This window comes from Procambarus clarkii, chromosome 88 (genome assembly GCF_040958095.1).
Source record: "Procambarus clarkii isolate CNS0578487 chromosome 88, FALCON_Pclarkii_2.0, whole genome shotgun sequence".
NCBI classification, from domain to species: domain Eukaryota; kingdom Metazoa; phylum Arthropoda; class Malacostraca; order Decapoda; family Cambaridae; genus Procambarus; species Procambarus clarkii.
This window is the reverse complement of record NC_091237.1, coordinates 15,697,779-15,720,902: the sequence shown is the minus strand read 5'-3', so window position 1 is coordinate 15,720,902 and position 23,124 is coordinate 15,697,779. Positions and strand designations below refer to the sequence as shown.

The window sequence follows — 23,124 nt, the reverse complement described above, 5'->3', positions numbered from 1 at the left end:
TGGTGTGTGAGCTGTGTTTATACTCACCCTAAGATGTCTCGTGGTGTGTGAGCTGTGTTTATACTCACCCTAAGATGTCTCGTGGTGTGTGAGCTGTGTTTATACTCACCCTAAGATGTCTCGTGGTAGGTAAGCTGTGTTTACACTCACCCTAAGATGTCTCGTGGTGTGTGAGCTGTGTTTATACTCACCCTAAGATGTCTCGTGGTGGGTGAGCTGTGTTTACACTCACCCTAAGATGTCTCGTGGTGTGTGAGCTGTGTTTATACTCACCCTAAGATGTCTCGTGGTGGGTGAGCTGTGTTTACACTCACCCTAAGATGTCTCGTGGTGTGTGAGCTGTGTTTATACTCACCCTAAGATGTCTCGTGATGTGTGAACTGTGTTTACACTCACCCTAAGATGTCTCGTGGTGTGTGAGCTGTGTTTATACTCACCCTAAGATGTCTCGTGGTAGGTAAGCTGTGTTTACACTCACCCTAAGATGTCTCGTGGTGTGTGAGCTGTGTTTACACTCACCCTAAGATGTCTCGTGGTGGGTGAGCTGTGTTTACACTCACCCTAAGATGTCTCGTGGTGTGTGAGCTGTGTTTATACTCACCCTAAGATGTCTCGTGGTGGGTGAGCTGTGTTTACACTCACCCTAAGATGTCTCGTGATGTGTGAACTGTGTTTACACTCACCCTAAGATGTCTCGTGATGTGTGAACTGTGTTTACACTCACCCTAAGATGTCTCGTGGTGTGTGAGCTGTGTTTATACTCACCCTAAGATGTCTCGTGGTGTGTGAACTGTGTTTATACTCACCCTAAGATGTCTCGTGGTGTGTGAACTGTGTTTATACTCACCCTAAGATGTCTCGTGGTGTGTGAACTGTGTTTACACTCACCCTAAGATGTCTCGTGATGTGTGAACTGTGTTTACACTCACCCTAAGATGTCTCGTGATGTGTGAACTGTGTTTACACTCACCCTAAGATGTCTCGTGGTGTGTGAACTGTGTTTATACTCACCCTAAGATGTCTCGTGGTGTGTGAGCTGTGTTTACACTCACCCTAAGATGTCTCGTGATGTGTGAACTGTGTTTACACTCACCCTAAGATGTCTCGTGATGTGTGAACTGTGTTTACACTCACCCTAAGATGTCTCGTGATGTGTGAGCTGTGTTTACACTCACCCTAAGATGTGTGGGCGGGAGGCGAACCACGTGTACGTTATGGTAATGATAACTGAATTTGAATTTGAATTTGAATTTGAATTTGAATTTGTAACTACAACTAGTTGTAATATGCTGTAGGGAATGTGAGTGAGTGAGTACTCACCTAGTAATCACCTGTGGTTGTGGGGGTTGAGCTTTGGCTCTTCGGTCCCGCCTCTCAACCGTACTGATGTACAGATTAGTGAGTGTGTGTGTGTAGGTCAGTTGTTACAGTAATCCCAGGTAAAGGTGTAGTGTAATGCACAGTGCTCCATAACACCACCTTCCTGTGCTGGCTGTAAACACGGTAAAGTGGATATGTTAGGCTCAAGGCTCATGTTGTAGCGACGCTGGGTGCTGGAGTGTGTTGTGGTGGTGCTGGAGTGTGTTGTAGTGGTGCTGGAGTGTGTTGTGGTGGTGCTGGAGTGTGTTGTGGTGGTGCTGGAGTGTGTTGTAGTGGTGCTGGAGTGTGTTGTGGTGGTGCTGGAGTGTGTTGTGGTGGTGCTGGAGTGTGTTGTAGTGGTGCTGGAGTGTGTTGTGGTGGTGCTGGAGTGTGTTGTGGTGGTGCTGGAGTGTGTTGTGGTGGTGCTGGAGTGTGTTGTAGTGGTGCTGGAGTGTTGTGGTGGTGCTGGAGTGTGTTGTGGTGGTGCTGGAGTGTGTTGTGGTGGTGCTGGAGTGTGTTGTGGTGGTGCTGGAGTGTGTTGTGGTGGTGCTGGAGTGTGTTGTGGTGGTGCTGGAGTGTGTTGTAGTGGTGCTGGAGTGTGTTGTGGTGGTGCTGGAGTGTGTTGTGGTGGTGCTGGAGTGTGTTGTGGTGGTGCTGGAGTGTGTTGTGGTGGTGCTGGAGTGTGTTGTGGTGGTGCTGGAGTGTGTTGTGGTGGTGCTGGAGTGTGTTGTGGTGGTGCTGGAGTGTGTTGTGGTGGTGCTGGAGTGTGTTGTGGTGGTGCTGGAGTGTGTTGTGGTGGTGCTGGAGTGTGTTGTGGTGGTGCTGGAGTGTGTGTGGTGGTGCTGGAGTGTGTTGTGGTGGTGCTGGAGTGTGTTGTAGTGGTGCTGGAGTGTGTTGTGGTGGTGCTGGAGTGTGTGTGGTGGTGCTGGAGTGTGTTGTGGTGGTGCTGGAGTGTGTTGTGGTGGTGCTGGAGTGTGTTGTGGTTGTGCTGGAGTGTGTTGTGGTGGTGCTGGAGTGTGTTGTAGTGGTGCTGGAGTGTGTTGTGGTGGTGCTGGAGTGTGTGTGGTGGTGCTGGAGTGTGTTGTGGTGGTGCTGGAGTGTGTTGTGGTGGTGCTGGAGTGTGTTGTGGTGGTGCTGGAGTGTGTTGTGGTGGTGCTGGAGTGTGTTGTGGTGGTGCTGGAGTGTGTGTGGTGGTGCTGGAGTGTGTTGTGGTGGTGCTGGAGTGTGTTGTGGTGGTGCTGGAGTGTGTTGTGGTGGTGCTGGAGTGTGTTGTGGTGGTGCTGGAGTGTGTTGTGGTGGTGCTGGAGTGTGTTGTGGTGGTGCTGGAGTGTGTTGTGGTTGTGCTGGAGTGTGTTGTGGTTGTGTGGTGGTGCTGGAGTGTGTGTGGTTGTGCTGGAGTGTGTTGTGGTGGTGCTGGAGTGTGTTCTGGTGGTGCTGGAGTGTGTTGTGGTGGTGCTGGAGTGTGTTGTGGTGGTGCTGGAGTGTGTGTGGTGGTGCTGGAGTGTGTGTGGTTGTGCTGGAGTGTGTGTTGTGGTTGTGCTGGAGTGTGTGTGGTGGTGCTGGAGTCCGTCGTAATATCCTCTCTCAAGACAAGAGAGTCATACGGTCACCCCACAAGCAGGAAATGACTGTCAAGCAAATATTTAATTTCAAGTTAAGATGAAACACCTGACGTGATAAAGAAGCAGTTATTTGGCTATTATAATGTGATGTCATTAAGTCCATAACAGTTACCCACCACCTTCCCCAAAAGCCCCCTCCCACCACCTTCCCCAAAAGCCCCCTCCCACCACCTTCCCCAAAAGCCCCCTCCCACCACCTCCCCTAAAAGCCCCCTCCCACCACCTCCCCCAAAAGCCCCCTCCCACCACCTCCCCCAAAAGCCCCCTCCCACCACCTCCCCCAAAAGCCCCCTCCCACCACCTCCCCCAAAAGCCCCCCTCCCACCACTTACCGCAATTTGGCTATTAAGCGGCAAGTAATAGCTGTAAATGATTGGCTGAGAGCTAGCAGCTCAACCAATCATCAGGCGCTTTGCGAAGTTATAAAGCATAATCAGTGGCACTGGTTGGCACCAGTGCTTGCTCTGCTTGCACTGGCACTCTGCTTGCAGGCCCCGTCAAGCAACATTGACCTCACCCACGCGCCTCCTTCCTGAGGCTTGACCGCCACGTAAAAGACATTGACGGGAAATATGCAAGTCAGTCAAGAGCAGAGACTCTCAGTTTAAAAAGAGAACAAGAGAGCGTGAGAGAGAGCTGGGAACGCAACCGAGTCGCAGGAATGTAAGGAAATACTCGTACTAGCACAGTATTGTCCCACTGCACAGTATTATCCCACTGCACAGTATTATCCCACTGCACAGTATTGTTCCACTACACAGTATTATCCCACTGCACAGTATTATCCCACTGCACAGTATTATCCCACTGCACAGTATTATCCCACTGCACAGTATTGTTCCACTACACAGTATTATCCCACTGCACAGTATTATCCCACTGCACAGTATTATCCCACTGCACAGTATTATCCCACTGCACAGTATTATCCCACTGCACAGTATTATCCCACTGCACAGTATTATCCCACTGCACAGTATTATCCCACTGCACAGTATTATCCCACTGCACAGTATTATCCCACTGCACAGTATTATCCCACTGCACAGTATTATCCCACTGCACAGTATTATCCCACTGCACAGTATTATCCCACTACACAGTATTATCCCACTGCACAGTATTATCCCACTGCACAGTATTATCCCACTGCACAGTATTATCCCACTGCACAGTATTATCCCACTGCACAGTATTATCCCACTGCACAGTATTATCCCACTGCACAGTATTATCCCACTGCACAGTATTATCCCACTACACAGTATTATCCCACTGCACAGTATTATCCCACTGCACAGTATTATCCCACTGCACAGTATTGTCCCACTGCACAGTATTATCCCACTGCACAGTATTATCCCACTACACAGTATTATCCCACTGCACAGTATTATCCCACTGCACAGTATTATCCCACTACACAGTATTATCCCACTGCACAGTATTATCTCACTGCACAGTATTATCCCACTGCACAGTATTATCCCACTGCACAGTATTATCCCACTACACAGTATTATCCCACTGCACAGTATTATCCCACTGCACAGTATTATCCCACTGCACAGTATTGTCCCACTGCACAGTATTATCCCACTGCACAGTATTATCCCACTACACAGTATTATCCCACTGCACAGTATTATCCCACTGCACAGTATTATCCCACTGCACAGTATTATCCCACTGCACAGTATTATCCCACTGCACAGTATTATCCCACTGCACAGTATTATCCCACTGCACAGTATTATCCCACTGCACAGTATTATCCCACTGCACAGTATTATCCCACTGCACAGTATTATCCCACTGCACAGTATTATCCCACTGCACAGTATTGTCCCACTGCACAGTATTATCCCACTGCACAGTATTATCCCACTGCACAGTATTATCCCACTGCACAGTATTATCCCACTGCACAGTATTATCCCACTACACAGTATTATCCCACTGCACAGTATTATCCCACTGCACAGTATTATCCCACTGCACAGTATTATCCCACTGCACAGTATTATCCCACTGCACAGTATTATCCCACTGCACAGTATTATCCCACTGCACAGTATTATCCCACTGCACAGTATTATCCCACTGCACAGTATTATCCCACTGCACAGTATTATCCCACTGCACAGTATTATCCCACTGCACAGTATTATCCCACTACACAGTATTATCCCACTGCACAGTATTATCCCACTGCACAGTATTATCCCACTGCACAGTATTATCCCACTGCACAGTATTATCCCACTGCACAGTATTATCCCACTGCACAGTATTATCCCACTGCACAGTATTATCCCACTGCACAGTATTATCCCACTGCACAGTATTATCCCACTGTACAGTATTGTTCCACTACAATACAAAAAAACTATTATTGTTATTTCCAGCATTCTTCTGACCGCTAATTCAGATTCCATATCAAGTAACAGTTGCTGGTAATATATACTCGTATACGATATATACACGAGTATATGTTCACTCAGGCTGGTTACTATACACCGAACCGGTTACCCAACCGGCTCTGTGAGTTTACAAACATACAGAGATAAACATGGGGTAGTGTGCTTGGCTCTTTGTCATGGAATGTTGTATTTCAACGATCTATTGCAACTCATCCCTGAGGCTCGGGGATTATGCTAACGACTGTAGGATTACTTTTGCATATGTAAATGAAGAAATACCAACTACGATGAGGGTCATTAATGACAAACTTTCAGTAATATGTACCCCGATGGTAGGTCATATTCGCAGCCGCCACAACACAGACGATGTTGCAAACAACATAACATGATGTTGCAAATGCAACACGCAGCACCATTTCACTCCCTCCCCCTCCGTCACATGACAACTTGTAGACAAGCCTGAGAACTGTACACCCATAACTCAAGGCGCTCAGCCATCAAATGCCTCATGCTGGCAATATCTTCCTCGAGCATATCACTTCAGTGATCATTCCTTCCTAGGAATGATGACTGACATCTGGTACTTGTTGGCTTAACATGTAGATCCGCATGACATCCGTTCACTGGACGCCTGTCAGTCGACCCCTGGCTCCTGCTCTTCCTTGGGTGACAGCATCAAGATCACTTGGTTCCTTGTGGATATAAATAAAAAGCTCATCAAATAAGGGGGGAAGCAGGCTAGAGAGAGAGAGAGAGAGAGAGAGAGAGAGAGAGAGAGAGAGAGAGAGAGAGAGAGAGAGAGAGAGAGAGAGAGAGAGAGAGAGAGAGAGAATATGTTCCCTGCTCCTGTTCTTATCTTCCCTCCGCCCAATTCTCCATTCCTAACCCCCCCCCCCTCCCCTTGCTCTTGAATCCCACCTTCTCCACACCCCAATAATCACCATCCAACACCCTCCCTACCCCCCCCCCCTCCTCTCTTCCTCCTTACCCTCTCCCCCACGCCTACCCCACCCTACCCTCCGCCCCAACTCCTCCACACATGAAGAATGATCCAATATTTTGCTTGCGGGCTTCTCCTTCGTAAACTTAGAAGGGCTGAATGAGCGGCCGCTTACCAGACAAATACCTTCCTCACCTCCTCCACTAACACCACCAACCACCTGCACGCTTGCATGCAACATTTCAATATTTACTTCAACGAAAGCCGAGCCAGGATAGCGACTACTATACTCCTGCTGCATCTAATGCGTCGCATTCTTGACGTATTGGCGGCTCTTCACCCAGCGGCTCTTGGCCCAGCGGCTCTTCGCCCAGCGACTCTTCGCCCAGCGGCTCTTCGCCCAGCGGCTCTTCGCCCAGCGGCTCTTCGCCCAGCGGCTCTTCGCCCAGCGGCTCTTCGCCCAGCGGCTCTTCGCCCAGCGGCTCTTCGTCCAGCGGGTCTTCGCCCAGCGGGTCTTCGCCCAGCGGCTCTTCGCCCAGCGGCTCTTCGTCCAGCGGGTCTTCGCCCAGCGACTCTTCGCCCAGCGGCTCTTCGCCCAGCGGCTCTTCGCCCAGCGGCTCTTCGCCCAGCGACTGGTGGCCTCGGGTGTCCCACATGTGTCAGTGTCCTGCACGATACGCACCACAAACATTGCTATAATCTCCTTAAAGTCATCATCTAGATGGTCCGTTAGACTCCCCCCGGCGAGGTCATACACTGTGGGACAAGCCGGCCGAGGTCACCAAGCCGGAGCCGGCTTCAAGAACAGGATCCGGGAACACATTACGACAGTCGTGTGTTAACTTGTTTCCGGCTTTGTGCAAACTCGATCTCACATGCCGGGGTTCATCATTACTCAACCTCTTACGAAACCTGTACATCTTACCTTAATCATGGAGGCTTTGTTTACAAACTTTGTTTGTTTACACTGAGAGCTGTGTCTCAGTGGTACACCTCAGAGCTGTGTCTCAGTGGCACACCTCAGAGCTGTGTCTCAATGACACACCTGAGAGCTGTCTCAATGACACACCTGAGAGCTGTCTCAGTGGTACACCTCAGAGCTGTGTCTCAGTGACACACCTCAGAGCTGTGTCTCAGTGGTACACCTGAGAGCTGTGTCTCAGTGATACACCTCAGAGCTGTGTCTCAGTGGCTAACTTTATCCATCGTGTTAAAAATTTCAGATGTGAGAGTCTTGGGGGAGCAGTGATGTTTACCCCCCTATTGCTCACTGTGTTGGGATCAAACCCCCCCCTACCCTGGTGTGTGATAAGCAACAGCAGTAGCAACAACAGCAACAGCAACAGCAACAGCAGCAGCAACAACAACACGAAGCGAACAGACAAAAAATAAATCTCCATAAGTTAATGTCCGCACTATTTTTTAATACACTGGTCTAACATTCATATCCAATACGACTTCTCAAAGTTCCATTGGTGTGTGTGTGTGGGTGTGTGTTCTCAATACATATTTCTTAGCTTAACAAGTAACTAACTTGTATATATTCATGTATGTCCATGTATACCAGGAGCATCCACGTACAATACATACACATACATATGCTGCTCTCGTCAGTATATTTACCATTCACGTGCAGCTTTGTAATAATATTTTTTGATCACTGTTAATATTTTCATCCTATATAAACTGTCTTCCAGACAGTTTACAATGTAGTAATGACCAACCAATTTAAAAAAACAAAAAATCTAACGATCATAACCGCCATAACTGCCATAACGGTCATAACCGCCATAACGGTCATAACGGCCATAACGGCCATAACGGCCATAACCGCCATAACGGCCATAACCGCCATAACCGCCATAACGGTCATAACGGTCATAACCGCCATAACCGCCATAACGGCCATAACCGCCATAACGGCCATAACGGCCATAACCGCCATAACCGCCACAACGGCCATAACCGCCATAACGGCCATAACGGCCATAACCGCCATAACGGCCATAACCGCCATAACGGTCATAACCGCCATAACCGCCATAACGGCCATAACCGCCATAACGGTCCTAACCGCCATAACGGCCATAACGGCCATAACCGCCATAACGGCCATAACCGCCATAACGGTCATAACCGCCATAACGGCCATAACCGCCATAACGGTCCTAACCGCCATAACGGCCATAACGGCCATAACCGCCATAACGGCCATAACCGCCATAACGGCCATAACCGCCATAACGGCCATAACGGCCATAACCGCCATAACGGCCATAACCGCCATAACGGCCATAACCGCCATAACGGCCATAACCGCCATAACGGCCATAACGGCCATAACCGCCATAACGGTCATAACCGCCATAACGGTCATAACCGCCATAACGGCCATAACCGCCATAACGGCCATAACGGCCATAACCGCCATAACGGTCATAACCGCCATAACGGTCATAACCGCCATAACGGCCATAACCGCCATAATAAACATATATTCCTCCTTCCAGTGCGCTTCGTCCCGAGCCTCTGAATGCTGCTGTTCAAGAGGACGTTTGAAGTCTTCAGTTGACTACGTCGTGGCCTCTCTCTCCTCGGTCACTTGGTATTGAAGAATACCAAGTGACCGAGGTACTGGGATGCCTCCCCGGGCGAGGTACTGGGATGAGGCAATTGAGGCTTCAACTTGTGACTCGAGCACTCATCATACCTGGTAATGAAGCAACGGGTTCAACTCTTAATGAAGCAGTCCCTAACATAAACATGATGACCTTAGCCTAATGACCTTAAATTACTTAACATGATGACCTGAACATATCTTGACCAAACGTTTAACCAAACATGGAGACAAAGCTTCAACACTAATGGAAAATCATCATAAAACTAATGCACAAAAGACATCATACCATAGAACAGAAATAATACAACAACAACAATGAACAAATAAAAACTGTGGCAACAAAAACAAACCAATACAATGCCAGAACAAAACGAGGTGAGAAAATAATTTAGAGCCATGGGGCCAGATTCACGAAAGCACTTACGCAAGCACTTGCACTTACGCAAGCACTTACGAACCTGTACATCTTTTCTCAATCTTTGGCGGCTTTGTTTCCAATTATTAAACAGTTAATGAGCTCGGAAGCACCAGGAGGCTGTTTATAACAATAACAACAGTTGAATGGGAAGTTTTCATGCTTGTAAACTGTTTAATAAATGTAACCAAAGCCGTCAAAGATTGAGGAAAGATGTACACGTTCGTAAGTGCTTGCATAAGTGCTTTCGTGAATCTGGCCCAATTGGCTCCTTGGTGCCAAGAGACGGAACAACAGACGTAATCCATAGCATCAAAGACAAGACGCTAAACTACACAAGACTTGAGACAATACGTCTGGGTGACGCCTATGAGGAGCTCTTACAGCCCCTGTAGCAGAGGCTGGAGCAATCTCTGGAAAAGGTTCATAGGTTGAAGCAATCACAGTAAGTGATGATTTACTTGTGAATGAGACGGGCTTCAGACCGAGTGGTGGTGGAGACCCGACCAGCTTCGTCACTTCATAAGCAAGACACACAGTTGGGGAACATATGTGATCAAGACAAACAATAGAGGGATCATATTGCTATCCAACCTTGCTATCATAAGGTAAACAAGATTAGAACAGCATATAAGACTGGAGAACATTCTTTAAGCCTTTTATAAGAATGTTTCCTTGGTTCACCTCGCCCCTCTCCCCCCAAGACTTGTCCTGGTCTGCCGGTAGGGAGCCGGTCGGCCGAGCGGACAGCACACTGGACTTGTGATCCTGTGGTCCCGGATTCAATCCCGGGCGCCGGCGAGAAACAATGGGCAGAGTTTCTTTCACCCTATGCCCCTGTTACCTAGCAGTAAAATAGGTACCTGGGTGTTAGTCAGCTGTCACGGGCTGCTTCCTGGGGATGGAGGCCTGGTCGAGGACCGGGCCGCGGGGACACTAAAAAAGCCCCGAAATCATATCAAGATAACCATCAAGACTATCAAGATAACCCCCCCCCCCCCCCGTCTGCACTCTGCTTACACATCTGCTCAATATTCCTAGTGTAAACCCTTCCCCTGTGTTTCCTGGTGCTTGTTTCCCCTTGTTTCTCTCCATCAGTTTCGCTGTTATCAATTTCCCGTTACAAGTTCCCCTCATCTCTTTTTCCCCCTCATCAACTTCCGTTCAGTTTCCCCCTCGCTGCGACCAACGCTTTCCCTAATAAGTCACGCCTCAGGGAGACTCTTATTTATTACCTTGACCTGAACATAGCCTCTTAGGGGGAGCCACACCTTTACTCCCCAGCAACCTTCCCCACCCCTTGATTCAGGCAGGTGGGGGGAGCTGGGGAGGTGGAGAGGGGGGGGAGGAAGGTAGCTTTAGTGGGGGAGGTGGGGGTAGGTAGGGGGGGGGAGCTGTGGGGGGTGGAAGGGGGGGGGAAGGTAGCTTTAGTGGGGGTAGGCAGGGGGGGGGGAGCTGGGGAGGTGGAGGGGGGACAGGCAGACAGGAAGGACCGCAGCGTCCAGGTTCTTGCCAACATTAACACCACAACAAAGAGTATACAAGACAGTTGTCCAGGCAAAGTTTCACTACAAACACAGCTGCTGCTGACTTGGCTGCTTCTGCTGCCGCTGCGGTCGCTGCTGCTGCTGACTTGGCTGCTTCTGCTGCCGCTGCGGTCGCTGCTACTGCTGTCGCTTCTTCTGCTGACTCCTCTGCTTCGTAACACATCACACTCAGCCAGCCCCCCCCCCCCCCCCCGTCAAGGCAGAACAGCTCACTATCTGAGCAGACAAAATAAGGATAAGCCTCTCCCTATCTCATAGAAAGAATATCTAATACCAATCCTGGCATCCTTAAGCCTACACCACTCTCATACATCAGGCATCCTTAAGCCTGCACCACTCTCATACATCAGGCATCCTTAAGTCTGCACTACTCTCATACATCAGGCATCCTTAAGTCTGCACTACTCTCATACATCAGGCATCCTTAAGTCTGCACTACTCTCATACATCAGGCATCCTTAAGCCCGCATCACTCTCATACATCAGGCATCCTTAAGCCCGCATCACTCTCATACATCAGGCATCCTTAAGCCCGCATCACTCTCATACATCAGGCATCCTTAAGCCCGCACCACTCTCATACATCAGGCATCCCTAAGCCTGCACCACTCTCATACATCAGGCATCCCTAAGCCTGCACTACTCTCATACATCAGGCATCCCTAAGCCTGCACCACTCTCATACATCAGGCATCCCTAAGCTTGCACCACTCTCATACGTCAGGCATCCTTAAGTCTGCACCACTCTCATACATCAGGCATCCTTAAGTCTGCACCACTCTCATACATCAGGCATCCTTAAGCCTGCACCACTCTCATACATCAGGCATCCATAAGCCTGCATCATTCTCATACATCAGGCATCCCTAAGCCTACACCACTCTCATACATCAGGCATCCCTAAGCCCGCACCACTCTCATACATCAGGCATCCCTAAGCCTGCACCACTCTCATACATCAGGCATCCCTAAGCCTCCACCACTCTCATACATCAGGCATCCCTAAGCCTGCACCACTCTCATACATCAGGCATCCCTAAGCCTGCACCACTCTCATACATCAGGCATCCCTAAGCCTGCACCACTCTCATACATCAGGCATCCCTAAGCCTCCACCACTCTCATACATCAGGCATCCCTAAGCCTGCACCACTCTCATACATCAGGCATCCCTAAGCCTGCACCACTCTCATACATCAGGCATCCCTAAGCCTGCACCACTCTCATACATCAGGCATCCCTAAGCCTGCACCACTCTCATACATCAGGCATCCATAAGCCTGCATCATTCTCATACATCAGGCATCCCTAAGCCTACACCACTCTCATACATCAGGCATCCCTAAGCCCGTACCACTCTCATACATCAGGCATCCCTAAGCCTGCACCACTCTCATACATCAGGCATCCCTAAGCCTCCACCACTCTCATACATCAGGCATCCCTAAGCCTGCACCACTCTCATACATCAGGCATCCCTAAGCCCGCACCACTCTCATACATCAGGCATCCCTAAGCCTGCACCACTCTCATACATCAGGCATCCCTAAGCCTCCACCACTCTCATACATCAGGCATCCCTAAGCCTGCACCACTCTCATACATCAGGCATCCCTAAGCCTGCACCACTCTCATACATCAGGCATCCCTAAGCCTGCACCACTCTCATACATCAGGCATCCCTAAGCCTGCACCACTCTCATACATCAGGTATCCCTAAGCCTGCACCACTCTCATACATCAGGCATCCCTAAGCCTGCACCACTCTCATACATCAGGCATCCATAAACCCACACCACTCTCATACATCAGGCATCCATAAACCCACACCACTCTCATACATCAGGCATCCCTAAGCCGGTACTGAAAATTACTACTAACGCCAATATGAACATTTTCAAGAAATTAACACAACAGAAAACCTATTAAAAAATTCCACTGATTTTTTTCTCTCAGAGTTTCGCTATGTAAATAAAGCCTCGTGTTAATGAACGCTGCCGAAATAACCAATATTTATTCCCGTAAAGAAAAACTTTATTATAAATTGCCTCAATTAACGAGTTCTATAACAGCATAAAATAAAATATATATGTATATTAATATAACTTATTAGCCACAAGGATAAATGCAAATTTCTCTTCAACTCGTAAAATAAATATTAATAATTTGTGTAAAATATAGCGGCGTCATTGTCATGATAGGAGGAAGGGTGGTGGCGAGCGGGGCATAGTCACCCAGTGGTGTACCCAGTGGTGTACCCAGTGGTGTACCCAGTGGTGTACCCAGCTGCTCGTGGGTGTACAATGAGTTTACTTGTGTTCAGGGCTAAGGTGTAATTGTTGGTCGCTTATGGTTCCCTTAATAACCTGATTAAGCTGATAGCTTTAAGCCCAACTCCAAAAGACGAGGATGTGGGTACCTTCAGATGGGTATGGCTGGCTGTGTGAGGATGTGGGTACCTCCAGATGGGTATGGCTGGCTGTGTGAGGATGTGGGTACCTCCAGATGGGTATGGCTGGCTGTGTGAGGATGTGGGTACCTCCAGATGGGTATGGCTGGCTGTGTGAGGATGTGGGTACCTCCAGAACAGTATGGCTTCCTACGACAGGCAGAACACTGACAACTTTAAAAAAAATCTTGCAGAAACTTGCAGCCAAGAGAAGACACCTTTACTTAAAGTTATGTCTGACGAAGACATATATCGTCAGGATATAAGAAAGAAAGCAATTATCCAGAGATGACTAACCCAGTATGGCTATACACCGCGCTGGAAGAATACGAGTCAGGGGCCTGATTCACGAAAGCACTTACGACCGTGTACATCTTTCCTCAATCTTTGACGGCTTTGGTTACATTTATTAAACAGTTTACAAGCATGAAAACTTCCCATTCAACTGTTGTTATTGTTATAAACAGCCTCCTGGTGCTTCCGAGCTCATTAACTGTTTAATAATTGTAAACAAAGCCGTCAAAGATTTAGAAAAGATGTCCAGGTTCTTAAGTGCTTGCGTAACTGCTTTCGTGAATCTGGCCCCAGGCCAGGAGCTGGGAGATGAGCACGATGTGAAAGAACAGTCCAGTTCTTTCAAAGAACAGAAAAACCAGTCTCCGTGGTGTAGTGGTGCAACCCGTTCTCGCAAATTTAATAAGTCAATATTGACTTATTAAATATGTGCATAGGTGACATACTTAACATAATAGATACCCTTAAAAAGATTCATAGAAAACACCGACCTTACCTAACCTTGTTAGTATCTTAAGATAAGCATCTTATTGCTTCGTAATTACAATTATTACCTAACCTATAATAGGTATAGGTTAAGTAATAATTGTAAGTATGAAGCAATAAGATGCTTATCTTTAGATACTAACAAGGTTAGGTAAGGTCGGTGTTTTCTATGAATCTTTTTAAGGGTATCTATTATGTTTAGTATATCACCTATGCACGTAGTTAATAAGTCAATATTGACTTTACGAATTTGCGAGAACGGGTTGAGTGGTAAGACACTCGCCTGGCGTTCCGCGAGCGCTATGTCAGGGGTTCGTATCCTGGCCGGGGAGGATTTACTGGGCGCAATTCCTTAACTGTAGCCTCTGTTTAACGCAACAGTAAAATGTGTACTTGGTTGTAACAACGATTCTTCGCGGCGGGGATCGTATTCCAGGGACCTGCCCGAAACGCTACGCGTACTAGTGGCTCTACAAGAATGTAACAACTCTTGTATATATCTCAAAAAAAAAAAAAAAAAAAAAAAAAAAAAAAAAAAAACAGAAATACACCAAAAGGGAAATACACCAAAATACACTATATACACTCTTAAGGCAAGAAATTCAACTTTTCCTCTGCCTGCTCACCCGAGACGAGTATCAAGGCCCAAGATAAAGTACAAAACATTAGTGTTAAATTCTCTCACAGGTTTGGCCGCGCCTGCTTGCAGTTTGCGTCTTTAACTGCCCAAGTGTCTAAGTCCCGCTGTTAAACTCTTAAAATGTTCACAGTAACTTGTGTTAAGGAGGTGAGGGAGGCGGCTAACGTTAAGGGGCAGCATGTTTAAACCGGCGGCTCCTCCTCCTCCTCCTTCCTCTCTGCTTGCTTGCTTACTTGCTTCCTTGCTTCTTTGCTTGCTTGCTCGCTCGCTTCTTTGCTTGCTTCCTTGCTTGCTTGCTTGCTTTCTTGCTTTCTTGCTTGCTCGCTTGCTTCCTTGATTGCGTCCTTGCTCGCTTACTTCCTTGCTTGCTTGCTCACATGCTTCCATGCTTATTTGATTGCGTGCTTGCTCGCTAGCTTTATCGTTCGCTTGCTTGCTTGCTTGGGGTTTGGGGTCACACCTAAAGCCGGGTTCTATTTACATTGTCCAGATTGCCGTATCATTTGTTCCTATCCACCTCAGGTTCCCTCCGTCGCTAAGTGTCCAACACCGCAGAATGGGCTCACCATAGCCCGTGCTACTTGCAACTTTTTGTTCCGAGTAGCGAATCTTATACAACAACAACATCTCGTAAGCTTAAAATAATATACACCAGAAATAGCTTCCTTAGGGGGGCCTCGTAGCCTGGTGGATAGCGCGCAGGACTCGTAATTCTGTGGCGCGGGTTCGATTCCCGCACGAGGCGGAAACAAATGGGCAAAAGTTTCTTTCACCCTGAATGCCCCTGTTACCTAGCAGTAAATAGGTACCTGGGTGTTAGTCAGCTGTCACGGGCTGCTTCCTGGGGGTGGAGGCCTGGTCGAGGACCGGGCCGCGGGGACACTAAAGCCCCGAAATCAACTCAAGATAACCTCAAGATAACCTCCTTCGTGGTGGCGTATTGTGTGAAGTGGCTCAAGCAACACAATGATCTCAAGGACAACTCTTTTTACCCTGTCGTAGCTCAGTCGATTAAGGCAGTGTCTGGGATGCTCCCGGACGCAGGTTCGAATCCTCGTCACGGCCCTTGTGGATTTGTACCTCTCAGGGACAATATCCAGGTGAACATGGGAAGACTACCTTGGTTAGGTTAGAGTTCATTTCGTTTGGTTACGTTAATACAATGACGATATGAAATACGTTATTTGACGATATGAAATATGTAATTTCGAAAACTATTTGAGTGTGCCCGCGAATTCCATTTACAGGAAACCAAATTAAAGAAAACGTTTTCAGCATACACTTTATATATTTTAAACCAACTATTTATATTATAATAAAGTTGTAACTTGATACTAATCTCTGGACGAAGGGAGGAACGAAGAGAGGGAAGGAAAAATGAAGGGAAGGAAGGAAAAAGGAAGGGAGGGAAGGAAGAACGAAGGGAAGGAAGAACGAAGGGAGGGAGGGAGGGAAGGAAGAACGAAGAGAGGGAAGGAAGAACAAAGAGAGGGAAGGAAGAACAAAGAGAGGGCAGGAAGAACAAAGAGAGGCAGGTCTAAAAAGGGAGAGAGAAGGACTGAAGAAAGAGGGTTAGAAAGAGGGAACTAAGTAGAGAGAGAAAATGAGAGGACACACATTAAAAAGTGAAAGTTAAAGAGATAATGGCTGAAGGATTAGCGAAAAGAAGAGGAGAATGGAAGAAGACGCTCAGAACTAGGAAAAAGAAACATGGGTAATGAAGTGAAAAGAGAGAACAAAGTGCAATACGATATATAGACGAAACAGAGAAAGACGAGAAGGGAGAATGAGGGAGGAGATGATAAAGGTGAGGAGAGAAGAGATCGGAGAATGAAGGGAAGATGTGTTGAAAGATAGAAGAGAGGAACAGAAGACTGGTGATAAAGAGAAGAGGGGATAAAGAGACTAATCTGGAGGAAGAGAGAAAGAGAAGGGAGAGGGGGGGAAGGGGGCAGGATAAATAAATGTAAACTATTTAACTGAACTGTTTACAATTTAGTACACAATAACTGGACAAATTACAGTACAAAGTATGACTCTGCCAACACAAGTATACACTATGTAACCAAACCCACTCTGTAAACAAAAGTATACACCAGGATAACCACAGTATACACTGTAACTAAAAGTATACACCAGGATAACCACAGTATACACTGTAACTAAAAGTATACACCAGGATAACCACAGACAACACTGTAACTAAAAGTATTCACTCTGTAAACAAAAGTACAGGAAAAAAACACATTAAGCGACCAGATTATTAAATCAGAGAAAACGGGATCACGCGAAAACTGACAAGTTTTACGTGGGGGAACTGAAGCAAAACTACCAGGACGTGTCGATACTAGACCCCCCAGGGGTCTATAATACACTATTCACCACGCCAGTTACAGCAGACGAGGCAAGGAAACGGCCTGAAATTAGATATTTGAAGTTGAATCACTGTGAGAAGATAATATTAGTCATTGTACGTCATGCATCATACCTGCCTCCATCACCATAACTGTTATATAATGCTATCTTCGCCGTATACACTATACTATACTTCTATATGTTAAATATTGCAGCTGAAGTGCACAGCAAAACTCTTTCCTTACTCTATAATGCTAATGGAGAGGGAGAGAACTACCAGACAGCTGAAAGATCGCTAACCTTGCCATGATTTCGGGGCTGAAGGTCCCCGCGGCCCCGACCAGGTCTCCTGGTTGTCGGACTGGTCGACAAGACTGTTGGTCGCGGCTATGCGACAGCATCTGGTCGGTTGCGACACTTCCAGGATACACCTGGAAGCTCTCTGATAGCATTATATAACAGGCATAGTGGAGGAGGCAGCGAAGCCCCTGCCCGAGCGTGTATGACATTGTTTATCTTTAAGTTATGAAATAATGTAGTACCCACAATTATTCAACGTCAAATATTTAATTCCAAATTTTCTGCTTAAACATTAGGAATAACAACTCACACCGAGGAAAGAGAGAGAGAGAGAGAGAGAGAGAGAGAGAGAGAGAGAGAGAGAGAGAGAGAGAGAGAGAGAGAGAGAGAGAGAGAGAGAGAGAGAGAGAGAGAGAGAGAGAGAGAGAGAGACCGAAATAGTTTAGTCCTTCCTGAAACGTGTCAAGGCGAGTCAGGACGAGTCGAAGCATGTTAGAACATGTCAAAGCATGTCAGACTGTTTCACACATGTCATGGGGGTGGCGGAATATATGTGGATATGTCATAACATGACAACACGTGTCACACAAGTGGAATGGAGGCAGGTGTGCTCTACCGAGCAAATTTAATTATTTTTATGTTCATTGTTGTTTTTGGCTTTCATTGTCCCTGTTGTTCCCGGAAAGGGACAGAGGGGGTGGAAGGGGGTGGGGGGGGGGGACATAACGATAAGACCGGAATAACTAGCAATTTTTGCCGCTTGAAAAAAATGGAATAAGCCGTAAAATCGCAAATTTCCAATAACCGCTTAGCATAATTAGGGCAGGATAATTATCCCGGGGCTTAATTTGACTTTCGTGATGACTCTAAAGAGTTCAATGGGAGTCATTTATGCTGGAAACTCTGCAATGAGAGGCAATGGTGCTTCTGCCCCCCTTAGGCCAGCTCAAGCATGTCTACACACACATACACACATACACACATACATACATACATACACATACACAGGACCACCTACACACACAAATGGGGGCCTCGTGGCTGAGTGGACAGCGCTCGTAGGAGGTTTCTACTACTAGGTTTCTATATAGACTAATATTCATGTCAATTACTTAGTCTATATATTAGGGAATTGATATTGTTGTAACAAGCATTAATAATTGCGCTAACAGGGATGAGATGTTGAATAGGGTGGTTGAGTCGGTGTCTCCAGCTACTCAGAGCATCTTAATGTTTGTGCCAAACTGTAGCGCCACTTGCCGCCAAGAAATATTCCAGAAAACAACCTAGGATGCCGGACCAACCGGGCTGTGGTGGGTATGTGGGCCTGCGGGCCGCTCCAAGCAACAGCCTGGTGGACCAAACTCTCACAAGTCGAGCCTGGCCTCGGGCCGGGCTTGGGGAGTAGAAGAACTCCCAGAACCCCATCAACCAGGATAGCAGAGTTCTTTCAAGTGTAGGTTACACATATACGAACGAGTTTGAGGTGGACATATATGAGCTATTTCGTATCATCCAACAGGCTTATTGCATGGATCAAGAGTAGAAGAACACGAAGGTGCGCCACATACAGGAATTCCCCAAATTTGAATAACAACTTAACTAATCATACAGCAAAGAGTTTTGTGGGGTAGTTTGTGATGCAAGTGTGAGGGCCCGGCGCCACTCGGCCGTCAGGACCCCAGGGGCACATCAGGACCACAGGGGGGCACATCAGGACCACAGGGGGGCACATCAGGACCACAGGGGGGTACATCAGGACCACAGGGGGGTACATCAGGACCACAGGGGGGTACATCAGGACCACAGGGGGGTACATCAGGACCACAGGGGGGCACATCAGGACCACAGGGGGGCACATCAGGACCACAGGGGGGTACATCAGGACCACAGGGGGGTACATCAGGACCACAGGGGGGTACATCAGGACCACAGGGGGGTACATCAGGACCACAGGGGGGTACATCAGGACCACAGGGGGGTACATCAGGACCACAGGGGGGTACATCAGGACCACAGGGGGGTACATCAGGACCACAGGGGGGCACATCAGGACCACAGGGGGGCACATCAGGACCACAGGGGGGTACATCAGGACCACAGGGGGGTACATCAGGACCACAGGGGGGTACATCAGGACCACAGGGGGGTACATCAGGACCACAGGGGGGCACATCAGGACCACAGGGGGGTACATCAGGACCACAGGGGGGTACATCAGGACCACAGGGGGGTACATCAGGACCACAGGGGGGCACATCAGGACCACAGGGGGGGCACATCAGGACCCCAGGGACACATCAGGACCACAGGGGGGTACATCAGGACCACAGGGGGGCACATCAGGACCACAGGGGCACATCAGGACCACAGGGGGGCACATCAGGACCCCAGGGGGGCACATCAGGACCACAGGGGGGCCCACTTACCCTGTGTCAAGAAAGTTACTGCCTGGAAATGACAAACTTCGCCTCACCTGAGCATACAAAACCTATAGCAGTTTCTGATATTGACTGGTGGGGGTGTGACTAGCCGACGTCACCCCCCCCCCCAAACCCCTCCTCCCCTGTGTACCTGGGCACGAAGACCCCCCCCCCTCTCCCCCATTCAAGTGATCAATGTAGCCACTATAACGTACAATAACAGGTTATAGCCACTATAACCGTGTTATAGCCACTATAACACGGTACATTTGAGACTACTGTAGGAACATTTGAGACTACTGTAGGAACATTTGAGACTAGTGTTATAGGAACGCAATACCCGTCAGCTGACTGTCAGCTGACTGTTCTCAGGCGTGCCTGATAGACTGTTTTATTGCCACGTTTATCTATTCTCTCTGTTAAGTCCTACATTTCTTTCTTCTCTTTCCTTGCCTCTTCCCCCCTTCCGTTTCTGGCAGCGTATGTGCACCTTTGGAAGCGTTAGGCAATTGTTTATCAAGTTTTGGAATTTCAACTGAATATGGGACCCCTTCAAGGGCTCCAGAGACCCCTTCAAGGGCTCCAGAGACCCCTTCAAGGGCTCCAGAGACCCCTTCAAGGACTCCAGGGACCCCTTCAAGGGCGCCAGAGACCCCTTCAAGGACTCCAGAGACCCCTTCAAGGGCTCCAGAGACCCCTTCAGGCGCCAGAGACCCCTTCAGGCGCCAGAGACCCCTTCAAGGGCTCCAGAGACCCCTTCAAGGACTCCAGCGTCTGAAGCGTCAGCAACTAAGTTCAAAAGCAAGATGGCGGGCTCGTCGACATAACCAAAGATTTTCACCTGAATTTACCTGAGGGACACGGTCCCTCTAGTGGCCTCGACGGGGACAGGAAGCCTGCATACTTCCAGTTTCAGCGAGTCACTGCGGCTACCCAGCGAGGAAACGCCCGCAGCATCCACCAGCCTCTTCTTCACTCTGACCGAAGACTGGAACTTCAGGAGTGAAACTTCAACAAGTTCCACACCTGTCGGAATGGAACTTGTGAAGTACCGTAGAACTTCATGGCGGAGGGTGTGGAGGTGAACAGGTGAACAGGTGAAGGTGAACAGGTGGAGGAAACAAAAAACACGATTCATTTGAATTCAAAAAATTCTTAACCGTCACAAACGTTCTGAATGACGTCATCAGCTCAGGGCCTTTGTGGGGATTATCTGAATGACGTCATCAACTCCAGAGCTCATCCTCCCCCAGCAAGCAATAGCCTCCCCCCGCAAGCAATAGCCTCCCCCAGCAAGCAATAACCTCCCCCAGCAAGCAATAGCCTCCCCCAGCAAGCAATAACCTCCCCCAGCAAGCAACAGCCTCCCCCCAGCAAGCAATAACCTCCCCCAGCAAGCAACAGCCTCCCCCAGCAAGCAATACCCTCCCCCAGCAAGCAACAGCCTCCCCCAGCAAGCAATACCCTCCCCCAGCAAGCAACAGCCTCCCCCAGCAAGCAATACCCTCCCCCAGCAAGCAGCAGCCTCCCCCAGCAAGCAATACCCTCCCCCAGTAAGCAACAGCCTCCCCCAGCAAGCAACAGCCTCCCCCAGCAAGCAATACCCTCCCCCAGCAAGCAACAGCCTCCCCAGCAAGCAATAACCTCCCCCAGCAAGCAACAGCCTCCCCCAGCAAGCAACAGCCTCCCCCAGCAAGCAATAGCCTCCCCAGCAAGCAATAGCCTCCCCCAGCAAGCAATAGCCTCCCCCAGCAAGCAACAGCCTCCCCCAGCAAGCAACAGCCTCCCCCAGCAAGCAACAGCCTCCCCCAGCAAGCAATAGCCTCCCCCAGCAAGCAATAGCCTCCCCCAGCAAGCAATAGCCTCCCCCAGCAAGCAATAGCCTCCCCAGCAAGCAACAGCCTCCCCCAGCAAGCAACAGCCTCCCCCAGCAAGCAACAGCCTCCCCCAGCAAGCAACAGCCTCCCCCAGCAAGCAATAGCCTCCCCCAGCAAGCAATAGCCTCCCCCAGCAAGCAATAGCCTCCCCCAGCAAGCAATAGCCTCCCCCAGCAAGCAATAGCCTCCCCAGCAAGCAACAGCCTCCCCCAGCAAGCAACAGCCTCCCCCAGCAAGCAACAGCCTCCCCCAGCAAGCAACAGCCTCCCCCAGCAAGCAATAGCCTCCCCCAGCAAGCAATAGCCTCCCCCAGCAAGCAACAGCCTCCCCCAGCAAGCAACAGCCTCCCCCAGCAAGCAACAGCCTCCCCCAGCAAGCAACAGCCTCCCCCAGCAAGCAACAGCCTCCCCCAGCAAGCAATAGCCTCCCCCAGCAAGCAATAGCCTCCCCCAGCAAGCAACAGCCTCCCCCAGCAAGCAACAGCCTCCCCCAGCAAGCAACAGCCTCCCCCAGCAAGCAATAACCTCCCCCAGCAAGCAATAACCTCCCCCAGCAAGCAACAGCCTCCCCCAGCAAGCAACAGCCTCCCCCAGCAAGCAATAGCCTCCCCCAGCAAGCAATAGCCTCCCCCAGCAAGCAACAGCCTCCCCCAGCAAGCAATAGCCTCCCCCAGCAAGCAATAGCCTCCCCCAGCAAGCAACAGCCTCCCCCAGCAAGCAACAGCCTCCCCCAGCAAGCAACAGCCTCCCCCAGCAAGCAATAGCCTCCCCCAGCAAGCAACAGCCTCCCCCAGCAAGCAACAGCCTCCCCCAGCAAGCAACAGCCTCCCCCAGCAAGCAATAGCCTCCCCCAGCAAGCAATAGCCTCCCCCAGCAAGCAACAGCCTCCCCCAGCAAGCAATAGCCTCCCCCAGCAAGCAATAGCCTCCCCCAGCAAGCAACAGCCTCCCCCAGCAAGCAACAGCCTCCCCCAGCAAGCAACAGCCTCCCCCAGCAAGCAATAGCCTCCCCCAGCAAGCAACAGCCTCCCCAGCAAGCAACAGCCTCCCCCAGCAAGCAACAGCCTCCCCCAGCAAGCAACAGCCTCCCCCAGCAAGCAACAGCCTCCCCCAGCAAGCAACAGCCTCCCCCAGCAAGCAACAGCCTCCCCCAGCAAGCAATAGCCTCCCCCAGCAAGCAACAGCCTCCCCCAGCAAGCAACAGCCTCCCCCAGCAAGCAATAGCCTCCCCCAGCAAGCAACAGCCTCCCCCAGCAAGCAATAGCCTCCCCCAGCAAGCAAATAAACCCTCCTACATTCCTAAGACTTCAGCCTCCAATTTTGCCTGTCAAGTGATATTATTGACCGTTAATCCACTGTGCTATAAAATATATATA

The 23,124-nt window shown here is 49.3% G+C and overlaps 2 protein-coding genes across 2 annotated transcripts; both read right to left on the bottom strand.

Annotated features, from left to right (window-relative positions):
* Positions 1–8,089: 8,089 nt before the first annotated feature.
* LOC138359063 (neuropeptide-like protein 29) lies at positions 8,090–8,505 on the bottom strand. The gene is made up of 2 exons (XM_069317758.1): positions 8,446–8,505; positions 8,090–8,413 (listed from the first exon to the last, which is right to left on the bottom strand). The coding sequence occupies exons 1-2, from the start codon at positions 8,503–8,505 to the stop codon at positions 8,090–8,092; spliced, it is 384 nt and encodes a 127-aa protein (XP_069173859.1).
* Positions 8,506–8,512: 7 nt separating this feature from the next.
* On the bottom strand, positions 8,513–15,182 carry LOC138359062 (heterogeneous nuclear ribonucleoprotein A3-like). The gene is made up of 2 exons (XM_069317757.1): positions 15,029–15,182; positions 8,513–8,883 (listed from the first exon to the last, which is right to left on the bottom strand). The coding sequence occupies exons 1-2, from the start codon at positions 15,180–15,182 to the stop codon at positions 8,513–8,515; spliced, it is 525 nt and encodes a 174-aa protein (XP_069173858.1).
* Positions 15,183–23,124: the final 7,942 nt, after the last annotated feature.

Coding starts and splice junctions, on each gene's coding strand:
- LOC138359063 (XM_069317758.1), bottom strand. CDS start 8,505: ATGGCGGTTATGGCCGTTATGGCGGTTATGACCGTTATGGCGGTTATG. Junction 8,414..8,445: donor CGGTTATGGCCGTTATGGCG/GTTATGGCCGTT, acceptor TATGGCGGTTAG/GACCGTTATGGCGGTTATGG.
- LOC138359062 (XM_069317757.1), bottom strand. CDS start 15,182: ATGGAAGCATGTGAGCAAGCAAGCAAGGAAGTAAGCGAGCAAGGACGC. Junction 8,884..15,028: donor GCAAAGAAGCAAGGAAGCAA/GTAAGCAAGCAA, acceptor CCTCTTGAACAG/CAGCATTCAGAGGCTCGGGA.